Source organism: Vulpes lagopus, chromosome 13 (assembly GCF_018345385.1).
Source record: "Vulpes lagopus strain Blue_001 chromosome 13, ASM1834538v1, whole genome shotgun sequence".
Lineage (NCBI taxonomy): Eukaryota > Metazoa > Chordata > Mammalia > Carnivora > Canidae > Vulpes > Vulpes lagopus.
The window spans coordinates 3,979,665-3,994,162 of record NC_054836.1 but is presented as its reverse complement, the minus strand read 5'-3'; the positions used below and the strand labels follow the sequence as shown (position 1 = coordinate 3,994,162).

Below are 14,498 nucleotides of genomic sequence, written 5' to 3'. Positions count from 1 at the left end.
ACATTTCCCAGTAGCTTTTATTTTTAAAATTTTTCTTAATCCAGGATTCATTTAAGCAAAATGCATTGCTTGTAGTTGGTCTTTTTAGTTCTTCAAGGTATTTTTGTTTTTCCTTTATGGGTAGTGACATTGAAAAACAAATACAGTCCCATTTTGTCTATTTTTGATATACCCCAACTATTTGGTTTTATCTCATCATTTTCTCATGATTTTATTCAGGTAAAATATTTTTGGGGGAATACTACCTGGATGATAATTTGTTGTTTTCAGTGATTCACATGAGTAGCATAAAATCTGTTCTGTTATTGGTGATGTTAAGTTTTATCACTTCAGTTAAGACATCATAGTTGTTAGGTCCTCATTTCATTATCTAGGTACGCTATTTTCTTTTTTTTTTTAAACATTTATTTATTCATGAGAAACCCAGAGAGAGAGAGAGGCATAGACATAGACAGAGGGAGAAGCAGGCTTTTTGCAGGGAATCTGATGTGGGACTGATCCTGGATCCTGGGATCAACACCCTGAGCTGAAAGCAGACGTTAAACTGCTGAGCCACCCAGGCATCTCATAGGTACACTATTTTCTATTGTCAGTTTCTTTTCCCTTTGTTGATGTTATTTAATCTTGCTTTTGTTTGATACTGGATATATTGTTTATGAAATTTGAAGGGTTAATAAATGATGTTTTCTTCCTGACATGATTTCTTTCGCTTCTGGCAGGTCTTTAAAATAGGACTAAATCCCTTTACGAAGAAATTGAGCAGATTCTAAACTGTGTTTCTTTTTTTCTTTTGGTGGTAAAATATATATAACATATAAAATCTACCATTTTAAAACTATTTTTAAAGATTTATTTATTTATTTGAGAGAGAGTGCATGCATGTACACATGCATGCGGGGAGGGGCAGAGGGAGAGAGAAACTTTAGCAGACTCCACTTTGAGCTCGGAGCCCCACGTGGGGCTTGATACCAGAAACCTGAGATTGTGACCAGAGCTGAAATTAAGAATCAGTTGCTCAATTGACTGCTCCACTCAGAGGCCTCCATTTGAATTATTTTATTTTATTTTATTTTATTTTTTATTTTTATTTTTATTTTTATTTATTTATTTATTTTTTTTTTTAAATTTTCATTCATCCATGATAGTCACAGAGAGAGAGAGAGAGGCAGAGACACAGGCAGAGGGAGAAGCAGGCTCCATGCACCGGGAGCCCGACGTGGGATTCGATCCCGGGTCTCCAGGATCGCGCCCTGGGCCAAAGGCAGGCGCCAAACCGCTGCGCCACCCAGGGATCCCCATTTGAATTATTTTAAAGTGTACATTTAGTGGCATTAAATACATTCACTTTAATTTACCACCTTTACCACAGTCCATCTCCAAAACTGTTCATCCTCTTCAACTCCCCATCAAACAATATCTCTCCCCATTATCTTTTCCTTTCAATACCTGGCAATCAGAATTATTTCACTTAGCATAATGTCCTCAAGTTTCATCCATGTCATAGCATGTAATGGTACTCCCTTCTTAAGGCTAAATAGTTTATCCATTCCTCTGTCAGTTAGCATTTAAGTTATTTTCAACTTTGGCCTATTTTGAAATATGCTACTATGAACATTGGTGTATAAATATCTGAGTCCCTCCTTTGCATTGGTTTGGGAACATACTCAGAAGCAGAATTGCTGGGTCACGCGGTAATTTTATTTTTAATTTTTTGAGGACCTGCCATGCTGTTTTCCATGGTGACTGTACTATTTTCAGTTCTCACCAGTAATGCACAGTTTTCCAGTTTTTCTACATCTTCACCAATACTGTTTTCTGTTTTCTTGATACTAGGTATCATAATGAGAGTGAAATGCTATCTCATTGCGGTTTTGATTTACATTTTGCTAATGATTAGTGATGTTGAGCATCTTTTCATGTGCTTTTTGGCCATTTGTATATCTTTTTGGAGAAATGTCTCTTCAGGCCTTTGCCCATTTTTTAGTTGGGTTGTTTGAAGTCTTTTTTGTTGAATTATAGGAGTTCTTTATATATTATGGATATGAATTCCGTATCAGATTTATCATTTGCAGATACTTTTCCTGTTCTGTGGGTGGTCTTTTCATACTTACCAAGTCTTTTCATGATAAATAGAAGTTTTAAATTTTGACGTAGTCCAGTTTATGTATTTTTACCTTTTTTGCATGTGCTTTTGATCTGAGAATCATTGCCAAATCTCATTTATGAATCTTTCCCCCTGTGTTTTCTTCAAAGAGTTTTATAGTTATAAATCTTAATTTAGTTTGTGATCCTTTTGGGGTTAATTTTTGTATATGATGTAAAATAAGGGTCCTGTTTGTCCTTGTTGAAAATTATTTGACCATATATGCAAGGATTTATTTCTGAATTCTTTTCTGTTCTATTAGTCTTGTGTCTGTCTTTATGCCAGTACCATACCTTTTTTTTTCTATTGTGGCAAAAAAACACGTAACATGAATTCATCCTCTCAGCTGTTTCCAAGGGTACAGTACAATATTAATATTGTCAGCCATGCGTATGTTGTTGTGTAATAGATCCCTGACCCCTCTCATTCTCCATGACTGAAATTCTATACCTACTGAAAAACATCTTACCCTCATCCCAGTTCTGAGTTTGACTATTTTAGCTATCTCATATAATTGGAATAATGTAGTATTTGCCTTTTTGTGACTGACTTCATATAACATGTTCTCAAAAAAAAAAAAAAGGCAAAACAAAGCATAATGTCTTCAAGGTTCATCCATGTTATAGCATGTAATAGTTCTTCATTATTTTTTTAGGACAGTAATATTCCACTGCCATGTATTACCACATTTTGTTTATCCATTCATCTGTCAGTTAACATTTGAGTTGTTTTCAGCTTTTGGCTATTGTGAATACTGCAGTGTACATGGGTATGTAAATACCTTTTTAAGAATCTGTTTTCAGTTCTTCTGGATATATACCCAGAAGTGGAGGGCTGGATCATAAAGTAATTCTGTTTTTAATTTTTTTGAGGAACTTCTATACTGTTTACCATAGCAGCTGTACCGTTTTACATTTGCTTTTATAACAGTGCACAAGAATTCCAGTATCTCCACATTCTCTCCCAACACTTATTTTCTGTTTTTTTTTTTTTTTCTTTTGATAGTGGCCGTTTGACAGGTGTGAAGTGATACATGATTGTGGTTTTGATTTTACATTTCCCTGATGACTAGTGATGTTGAGCATCTTTACATATGCCTGTTAGCCATTTTTATATCATCTTTATAGAAATATTTTTTTCAAGTCCTTTGCCCATTTAAAAGTTGGGTTATTTGGTTTTTTGTTTTGACTTGTAGTAATTCTTTATATATTCCAGATATTAACCCATTTTCAGAAATATGCTTTCCAAATAGTCTCTCCCGTTTCACAGGTTGCTTTTCTATTTTGTTGATTATTTCTTCTGCTGTATAAAAGTTTCAAAGTTTGGTGTAGTCCCGTTTGTATATTTTTGCTTTTGTTTCCTATTACTGTTTGTGTCACATGCATGAAATCACCATCAATTCAAGTGTCATGATGTCCTCCCCACCATGTTATCTTTGGGAGTTTTCAGGTCTTAAATTTAGTTCTTAATATATTTTGAGTTAATCTTGTATATGGGTCCACCTTCTTTTTTTTTTGTCTATGAATATCTAATTGTCCCATTATGTAGTTTTTTTGTGTGTATGAATAATTTTTGTGTGTGTGTATGAATATCTCCTTTCCCCATTGTGTAGTTTTGGCATCTTTGTTGAATATCATTTGACTGTATTTGTGAGGGTTTATTTCTAGGCTCTCTTTTTGTTCTGTTGGTCTATGTACCTGTCTCTATGCCAATACCATAATGTTTTGGTTATTCCAGTTTTGTAATAAATTTTGAAATTGAGAAATGTGAGACCTCCAGCTTTGTTCTTTTTGAAGACTGTTCTGGCTATTTGGGGGTCCTTTGAGATTTCATATGGATTTTTTTCTTTTTATTTTATTTTAAAATATGCTTATTATAAAATACATTCATTTATGTTCATTTTATATTAAATAGTGAAACACAGGGCTTGAACTCATGACCCTGAGATCAAGACCTGACCTGAGATCAAGAGTCGGATCCTTAACTGACCAAGCCATCCAGGTGCCCCTTGATATGGATTTCTTTTTTTTAAGATTTATTAATTTTTTGGAGAGAGAGAGAATCTTTTTTTTTTTTTTTTTAAGATTTTATTTATTTGTGAGAGAGACACAGAGAAAGGCAGGGACACACACAGGCAGAGGGAGATGCAGGCTCCCTGCAGGGAGCCCAGTGCAGGACTGGATCCCAGGTATCTGGGACCACAACCTGAGCCAAAGGCAGATCCTCAACCACTGAGCCACCCAGGCATTGGAGAGAGAGAATCTTAAGCAGACTCCCTGTGAAGTGGGGAGCCTGACACAGCTCAATTTCAGGACCTCAAGACCACAGCCTGAGCTGAAATCAGGAGTTGGACACCCACTGACAGCCACCCAGACACTCCCCTCCATATGGATTTTAGATGGATTTTTTATTTCTGCACGAAACATAATGGGGATTTTGATAGAGATTTCATTGAATTTGTAGATCACTTTGGATAGTACTGACAATAGTAAGTTTTCCAATCCTTTAATACAGGATGTCTTCCCTTTTATTGATGTCATCTTTAATTTCTTTCAGCAGTGTTTTATAGTTTTGTTTTTTTTTTTAAGATTTTATTTATTTGAGAGAGACAGAAATCGTGACAAGATACCAAGAGAGAGCACAAGCAGGAGGAGAGAGAAGCAGGCTCCCTCCTCCACTGAGGAGGGAGCCTGATGCAGGGTTCCATCCTAAGACCTTGGGATCATGACCTGAGCTGAAGGCAGCCGCCTAAGCGACTGAGCCACCCAAGTGCCCTGTGTTTTGTAGTTTTCAGTGTACAATTTTGCTTCCTTACTTTATTCCTGAGTATTCTGTTCTTTTTTGATGCTAATGTAAATGTAATTGTTTTCTTAACTTCTTCAAATTGTTCATTGTTAATGTATAAAAACTGATTTGGAAGTGTTGATTTTGTGTTTTGCAACTTTGCTGAATTCATTTATGATAACAGGTTTTTGGGGAATCCTTAGGGTTTTCTACATGTAAGATTATGTCATATGTGAGTAGTCATCGTTTTACATCTTTCTGTTCAGTTTGAATGCCTTTTGTTTCTTTTTTTGCATTTACTTTTGCTGGAACTTCAGTAAGAACTTCCAATGCTTTGTTGAATTTAAATGACAAAAGTGAGCATCCTTGTCTTGTTCCTGGTCTTAAGAGTTTTGAAAAGCTGTCAGTGACCATTGAGTAAGATGTTCATTGTGGGTTTTTCATGTACGGTCTTTTTTTATATTGAAATCGTTTTCTTCTTTTCCTAGTTTGTTGAGTGTCTTTTTTTTTTTTAATATTTTATTTATTTCTAAATGAGAGACACAGAGAGAGGCAGAGACATAGGCAAAGGTAGAAGCAGGCTCCATGCAGGAAGCCCGATGTGGGACTTGATCCTGGGACTCCGGGATCATGCCCTGAGCCAAAGACTCAACCACTGAGCCAGCCAGGCCCCCGTGCCCCCTTTTAAAATTTATTTATTCATGAGAGACAGAGAGAGAAAGAGAGGCAGAGACACAGACAGAGGGAGAAGCAGGCTCCATGCAAGGAGCCCGACGTGGGACTTGATCCCAGGACCCCAGGATCACACCCTGGGCTGAAGGCAGGCGCTAAACCACTGAGCCACCCAGGGATCCCCTGTTGAGTGTCTTTATCATGAAAGTGTGTAAAATTTTGTCAGATGCTTTTTCTGCATCAATGAGAAATTTGTCTTTTTTTCCCCCTTCATTCTGTTAATGTGTGGTATATTACTTTTTTTTATGTTGAACCACCATTGCATTCCATGAATAAATCTCGCTTGGTCATAGTATATAATCCTTAATATACTGTTGAATTTGGTTTGCTAGCATGTTCTTGAGGGTTTTTAAATCAGTATTTTAAAGGGATATTGGTCTGTAGTTTTCTTGTAGTATCTTTGGCTTTGGTATCAGAGTAGTACTGGTTTCATAGAATAAATTAAGCATTCTCTCTTCCTCCAGTTTTTTGAAAGAGTTTGAGAAAAATTAATCTTTAAATGTTTGATAGAATACACTGGTAAAGCCATTTGCTCCTGGGCTTTTCTTTACTGGAAATTTTTGATGGCTGATTCAATCTTTTTACTAGTTATAGCAATGTAGTTGCTTCAGATTTTCTATATCTTCTTGATTTAGTATTGGCACATTGTATATTTTTGGCAGTTTGTCCATTTCTTTCCTTTTTTTTTTTTTTTAAAGATTTTATTTATTCATGAGAGAGAGACGGAGACACAGGCAGAAGGAGAAGCAGGCTCCACGCAGGGAGCCCGATGTGGGACTCAATCCTGGGTCTCCAGGAGCATGCCCTGGGCCAAAGGGAGGCACTAAACCACTGATCCACCCAGGGATCCCAGTTTGTCCATTTCATCTAGATATCTAATTTGTTGGTATACTGCTGTTCCATAGTATTTCTTACAATTTTTAAAAAATTTCTGTAAAATTGGTAGTAACTCATTTCTTTTTTTCTTAGTTAATATAGCTAAGGCTTTGGCAATTTTTAAAACATTTTTTCAAAGAATCTAAGTCTTTTTCTGTTCTGTATTATTTATCTTTGCTCCAATTTTTATCATTGTTTTTCCTTGTGCTAGCTTTGGATTTAGTTCGTTCTTTTTCTAGTTCCTTAAGGGGTAAAGTTAGGTTGTTGTTCTTTCATTGCTGAAATATTTCTTTTTTAAAACATAAATGTGTGTGGCTGTGAATTTCCTTCTTAATGCTCTTTTTGCTGCATCTCATAAATTTTGGTATGTGTATTTCCATTTTCATTTATCTTTTTTTAAAAGATTTATTTATTTATTTGTTTATTTATGATAGAGAGAGAGAGAGAGAGGCAGAGACACAGGAGGAGGGAGAAGCAGGCTCCATGCCGGGAGCCCGATGCAGGACTCGATCCCGGGACTCCGGGATCGCGCCCTGGGCCAAAGGCAGCACTAAACCCCTGAGCCACCCAGGGATTCCCCATTTTCAATCTTAAGATATTTTCAGTTTCCCTTCTTCTCCCGTTGTTTGTTTTAAGAATATTTTACCTTTGGGGTACCTGGCTGGCTTGGGACTATGAGTTTGAGCCCCACATTGGGTATAGAGATTACTTTTTAAAAATCTTTGCATTCGCACCCTCAAGTTTAACAATCTAGGAGGCAATGAGTTTTTTGTTTTGATTTTTGGTTCTGCCCTTATTTTTGAGATCTCTACTTTTAAAGACAGAGAAACATTTAAGTTAGAAATATAATTAACTCAGAATGATACATTTGGAATTTTTACTGGTTTCTGCCATTCAGATTAAAGCACAATGTGGCATGGTACAATCAATGAACTTTTTCCTGAGTCCTGACCTGGTAGGTTGACAGATTTCACTTGGGAGGAAGACATCATACTAGTTCCGTTTTAACAGGGAATATTGGAGGTTTTTTTGGGTTTGGTGGGTTTTTTTGTGTGTGTGGGGGTGTTCTATTTTGTTTTTTAAACACATATTCAGAAAATAGGGTTGAACAAATATATAACTTGGTAAATTACTGTATGTGAGTGCCCTTACAGCTATCACCCAAAACAAGAAGTAGAACCTTTATGGCCATTCCAGAAGTCTTCCTTGGCTCTATTTGACATAACTGCTTCCCTCTCCCTAAGAGTAACCACTGTCCTTTCATAGTAATCCTTTCTTTGTGGTTTTTTAAATAGTTTTTATTCTTGTAAAAAAAAACTATAGTTTTTAGTCTTTAGTTTGTAAAAATATGTCTTTAGAATGTCTTTTAATCAATAGATTCTGTCTCTATAGAATATTTAACTGGCCCTCTATAGAATATTTAACTGGCCCAGAGGAATCTGGGCCATTTCATTTGACTTACTGAGTTTCCCTACACCATGGATTTTGCCTATTGCATAGTTATGATGTAGTTCTAGTCTCCTCTATTTCCTGCAAATTGCCAGCTGCATCTAGAGGTTTGATGAGACACAAGTTTGATCCTCTGGTAATTGTGATATCCTGTTCTTTTGTCAGAATGCACATAATATTTGGTTGATTGTTCTCATGATCTACTGTGAAACAAATTACCTTAAAACTTAGTGACTTAAGGGGTGCCTGGCTGCTCAGTGGTTGAGCATCTGCCTTTGGCTCAGGTCGTGATCCCGGGGTCCTGGGATCAAGTCCCACATCAGGCTTTCCAGAAGCAGAAGAGCCTGCTTCTCCCTCTGCCTATGTCTCTGCCTCGCTATGTGTGTCTCTCATGAATAAATAAATAAAATCTTCCAAAAAAAAAAAAAAAAACCTTGGTAACTTAAAAATTGTTTTGGGGCACCTGGCTAGCTTAGTCAGTGGAACATACGACACTTGATCTCAAGGTTGTGAGTTCAAGTCCCACATTGGGCGTGGAGCCTACTTTAAAAAACTTAAAAAACAAAAATAAAAATCTTTCATTGTATCTCATAATTTTGTGGGTCACAAATTCTAGCAGGGCTCTGTGGATGATAATTCTGTTTCATGAAATTTGGTGGATGGGCTGGCTGGTCTAGAGGTTCAAAGATGGCTTCATTTACATACCTGACACTGATAGAAATGGCTGGAAGACTAGACTTAGCTGTGCTTCTCTTGCTTTACATGTAGTCTTAGGTCTCTTTACATTGTCTCTCCAGTATAGAAATCTGAATTCTTATATAGTAATTGTCCAAGAAATTGTATAAGTATTAAGACAAATATTTTAGAGAGATACTTTGATAGATGATAGATCCTGTTTCTTTTTAAAGTTCACCTGCTGATTTTATTCCCTATCCATGAATATTGCCTGTAGCAATTATTACTGTGGTATTGAAATAGTGATTATCTGTTTTTCTCATTCCTTCTTACCTTTATTAACTAAGCAGTTTTCTGTAAAAATAATATCTTATATCTTGCAAATAACCTGTCCGCAGTTATTTATTTACTTGATTATTCACATCAGTATGGACTTATGGGTATTTGCTTTATTTTTGAGTGTTTTTTTTTTTTTTAAAGATTGTATTTATTTATTTATGAGAGACACAGTGAGAGAGGCAGAGACATAGGCAGAGGGAGATCCCAGGACCCCGGGATCATGCCCTGAGCCAGAGGCAGATGCTCAACTTCTGAGCCACCTATGCGCCCTATTCTTTGAGTTATAATCCAATACTGTCATCATTCATTTTCTTACACTAGGTTTTTTATCTTTGGCCATTGAGGTGTTTCAGGTTGGCTTCTGTATCCTTTGGACTTTAGACTAGTGTTTTCTTTTTATTATTACAGTTGTTCTTGTTAGAATTTAGCAATTTTTTAATGTTATCACGTGCAATTTATTAGGTATATGTCCAATATCTTTGTATTTTTCTGATAGACTAGTTTTTAAAATGTTCCTCTGGTCTGCTTTCCTTGTAGAGAGGTTAGTCTATTCATTATTTTCTTTGCCCCCCTATAGCTATAGATAGCATTTGACCTCATTTGTGTGTGTGTGTATATGAGAGAGAGAGAAATTAATCTTTATGAGCTTCAGGAGGCATGTTAAAGGTAATATTTTCATCTTCAAAGAACTTCCTATTCTGATAGTATTTACAAATGTGGTTTGATTTCTAAGATTTCCTAGCTTTATTACTTTCTCTTCTTCCTTTGTCTCTGTGTTACTTATACTGTATAATTTTGCTTCTGTTCACAGCATTCTGTCCTGCTTAGAGTCCTGTCTTTCCATTTCAAGAGTTTATAGAAACTAGATTGTACCATCTCCTTAGATTCTATGTAGGCTTCTTCCACTCACCTCTTCTCTCTCACCTGCTTTTAGAATGCACAAAACGTCTTCTATTTTCAGTCCTCAAATTATCTTTCTCTTCTTTCCATTGAATACCTTTTGGCTTTTTTGGTGTTCCTTTGCTCTTACATCCATTGGAGACCCTGTTGTTTTCCTCTGCTTATGCTTTTTACTGAAGCTGAAACTACACAGGTCTTATGTCACTCACTGGTTTGTCCTCAACCACTTAAGTTTTCAGGTTCTTAGATGTAACTAGATAATACCTGGTTTTGTTGTAAATTCCATAGTTCTTTAGTTTTGCTTTTTAACTGCTGTTTTTATGGGGTCATTTATGGAGATTCAAGGTTTCATAGAATCTTTTTGCTATTATTTTTTTTTAAATAACAGTTTGAGAGGTACCTAGCTAGCTTAGTCAGTAGAGCATGCATCTTGTGATCTCAGGGTCGTGAGTTTGAGCCCCATGTTGAGTATAGAGCTTACTTACAAAAGAAAGACTAGATTATAAAATATCAGTTTGAGCAAAATATGTTTTGATGGCATATTAAACTACAGATATGCTTAAATTATTGGTTAGATACTGAATAGCTAAAAACTTATGTGGCTGGAAGATTTTTTGTGACATGTTTTATGCTTATTTTCCACCGTCTTATTGGATTGAAAGCTAAGTCTCTATTTTCAGTTTACTTTGGGAACTTGTACAGGCCATTTGAAGAATCATTATATGTTACTTGTGAAGTGCTCTAGCTTTATAAGAAATTGACTGGGTAGATCTATGTGATCTCTTTCCGCAATTGCTTCTACTTCTGAATTGAGATTGAAAAATTTTTTGCCATTTCATTATTGCCAACCTATTTTTTTTTAAGATTTTATTTATTCATAGACAGAGATAGAGAGAGAGAGAGAGAGAGGCAGAGACACAGGCAGAGGGAGAAGCAGGCTCCATGCAGGGAGCCCGATGTGGGACTCGATCCCGGGTCTCTAGGATCACACCCCAGGCTGCAGGTGGCGCCAAACTGCTGCGCCACCAGGGCTGCCCCTTGCCAACCTATTTTAGCTTTCTCCCAAAAAGAGGCAGTTTGGTAGACTTGGATTAAAATTAATCAGTTGTTAATTAGTTGCCTACTGTGTACTGCACAACTTTGTTCTCAAAGTTATCTTTCAAAATAGAACTCTTTTCTGTAACTGTTAAAGACCAAATCCAGTGTTTTCATTCCATTATTATTTCCATAGATACATTTATTTTCTCCTGTGGAAATGATTTTAGTATTACGTATAGCACTTTGCCGAACATGAATACATTAGAAAGCAATAGAAGTATGTGAAATATTCACTTGGGGTGAGACGATCTTTCTGCTAAAGGGAGCTAAAGATTGAAATATAGGCCTGCTGAGACCTATTTATAGATATATTAAAATGGTTCTCAGATTCACTTCTCAAAGTGAACAAAAAGCTTATTTTTTTTTAAGTGGAAAAGAAGCATCCAACCTCTAGGTAGGCTTGGAAGTTATACAGTGACATTTGAGTTTTAGTAGGAGCTTTTGGGACTTTTTTCTTCATGCTTCCCCCCCTATACAATTAATGATTCTTATCAGCTAGATTAGATCAACTGATCTGATTGACTCATGCCTTCCTAGAATGAGTCAGGAGGATTTAGGTAATACTTTTGTTGAACAGGCTTATATAGTTTGAGGTATTGGCTAAATTAGTGGGTAATTTAGCTGGTCAGATTTTTATTATACTTTGGTCTACATATTACGTGTATTGAGGTGTAACATTAAAATTACTTAGGACAATAGTCGTTTTTATCTCATCTGCTTTCAGGTTCATGCATGGGAGATTTCAGACCAATTGTTACAGATCCGACAGGATGTGGAATCATGCTACTTTGCTGCACAGACCATGAAAATGAAGATTCAGACCTCATTTTATGAGCTCCCCACAGACTCTCATGCCTCTTTACGGGACTCATTACTAACCCATATCCAGAACTTGAAAGACTTGTCACCTGTCATTGTAACGCAGGTAAATCCTGTGCTTCTCATTAGAGAAATTTGTAAGGCCATTTGGATTTATCAAATTAATTTTGATTGATGTTGCTAGGCCACGTGAAGTAATGTTAACAACTTTATTAGAGTTACTGCTATTTTCTTAAGTGGATAGAAAGTGAAAATGTAAATCTGTGTTACTGTTAGAGTTCATTTGATTTCAAACCAATTTAAGTACCAGGAATGGGGGAGATGAGTATAGGTTTTCACAGGCAGGCACGTGTGGTGCCACTCCTCTCCCCCCATTAAAATTGCAGATGATAGATAAAAATTTTGTATACTGTACTGTTCTGGGTCAGAGGTCTGCCTACTTGCCTTTAAAAAAAAAATCCTGTTTGGACTAATTGACTAGTAAAAGCCTCATGTATGAAATAGTGAACCATCTGGCCCTTCCCCCTTAGACTGGGAAATATATTAGAAAGGGAAACTGGAAGAAGCTTCAGTGAATACATACTCACGCATGTTCTCTGCCTGGCGTAGAAGTGCCCTTGAAGAGGAAGGAGGCTTTTGCATAAAGCTTCAAGATGAGAAATGGAAAGAGAAGGGAAATGGCATTCCATTACTTGAGGAGTGAGCCAAAGGGCTGACTTTGTCAGTAGCTCTGGCCTTTTGGCAAAGTATAATTTATCTGTCCATGAAGTTCTATGGTATTGCCAAATAAAAGTAAGTATTGATGTATTCTGAGGAAAATCTGTAGTCTGTTCTCTCTGATTTCTTTTTGTTGTTGTTGTTGTTTTTTTTTTTTTCATTTTTAGATGTAAACTTTTAAATCCTAGCAATTTGTAGCTAGTCCAGAAGAGTTTACATGATATATGTAGTTGTGAAAGTGAGGAGAGGTGGGGTAGGTGTCAGTCTTTGTTGTCATATTGTTTGGAAAAAGTTTAGTTTCTTTGCTTTCCAATTAATATTGTTGATAACCCTATTTCTGTTTATCTGTTCTATTCATTATTCATTTCATTTATTTAATCTCTCTTATTCAGCTCGCTTTAGCAATAGCAGACCTTGCCCTACAAATGCCTTCCTGGAAGGGATGTGTACAAACATTGGTGGAAAAGTAAGTCACTTATGTTGACTATATACTAGCATTTGGAATTACTATTAACCTACAAAAAGAAATTTGTTAGCATTAACTAGACATTTGGAATATTTCCCCAAACTCTTTTTTTTTTTTTTTTTAATTTTTATTTATTTATGATAGAGAGAGAGAGAGAGGCAGACACAGGCAGAGGGAGAAGCAGGCTCCATGCACTGGGAGCCCGACGTGGGACTCGATCCCGGGTCTCCAGGATCATGCCCAGGGCCAAAGGCACGCGCTAAACCGCTGCACCACCCAGGGATCCCCTCCCCAAACTCTTAACCAAGAATTATTTGTTATTAACTTCTGTTAGAATAAAAGAAAATCATTTAAAATTTAAATATTACAGAATTGTCATGTGGGACATAAAAAGGCTCTCTCATAACTTATACATACATGTTCTTTGAATTAATTGCAACAAAGTCTTTTATTGTCTTGTGGATCACTCCTACTACCTGACATGTCAGCAATTCAAAAAAACATTGTCAGAATGTTTAAGATTATATTAAATTGAAAATCATTATGAGTAAAAATTCTTACTAATTGGGGTTTGTTTCATATCTGTCAAAGGGACAGTATCATTTTTAGATACATAGAGCCTGCTACTTTGTTGTTGTTTTTGTTTTTAAGATTTTATTTATTTATTCATGAGAGAGAGAGAGAAAAAGGCAGAGACCTAAGGCAGAGGGAGAAGCAGGTTCCCTGCAAGGAGCCTGATGCGGGACTCGATCCGGGTACTAGGGATCATGCCCTGAGCTAAAGGTAGATGCTCAACCACTGAGCCACCCAGGTGTCCCAGAGCCTGCTACTTTGAATAAAAACATTTCCTCATGGTCTTAGCCAGATAATCTTCATATTTGCTTGCGTTTTAGCATTTGATTAGGAAATTATTTTTGAACAGAATGGACGTCCTTTTTACCTCCAACTACAATGTGTCATTAATGACTTTAAGAAAATTTTCATTAAGAAAATCAACACATGTTCCTTAAAAAATTCTAATAGTATGGAAGCTTTCAAAGTAAAAGCCTCTCTCTGTCCCTATTCCTGTATTTATAAGTAACCACTATTAATAGTTGACTGTATAGCCCTCCAGACTTTCCTTTAAGCATCTTGAAATAAATAAGTGCATATACATTTTAATATACCTATGTATTTGTTCCCTCATGTAATATATTTCATACACTTTTTTTACTTAATACTCTATGGACATCTTTTCATGTTAGGACATAGATATTTCAGTTACTGTAATGGCTACATATGTTCCATTGTATAACTGTCTGTAACCTTTTTTTATCCTAATTATGGAGGACCTTTATAATTTCCCAATATTTTTACTATTATAAAAAAGTACTGCAGTGCATATTTTGGTATACTTTGGATATGTATGTGAGATTTTTCTGAGAGAGAAATTTCTGCAAGTGGAGTTACTGGGCCAAAGATTATTATGCAAGTTGAAATTTTGATTTCCAGATACCTTTC

General features: G+C 36.1%; 1 protein-coding gene across 2 annotated transcripts in view; it reads left to right on the top strand.

The window, feature by feature from the left end:
• Window positions 1-14,498, top strand: part of TNPO3 (transportin 3) — an 83,168-nt gene that overhangs the window by 16,274 nt on the left and 52,396 nt on the right. For both annotated transcript variants that reach the window (XM_041727756.1, XM_041727757.1), the window contains 2 exons: window positions 11,721-11,921; window positions 12,925-12,998. In XM_041727756.1, the coding sequence (XP_041583690.1) occupies window positions 11,721-11,921; window positions 12,925-12,998 (275 nt within the window). The remainder of the gene's footprint in view (window positions 1-11,720; window positions 11,922-12,924; window positions 12,999-14,498) is intronic.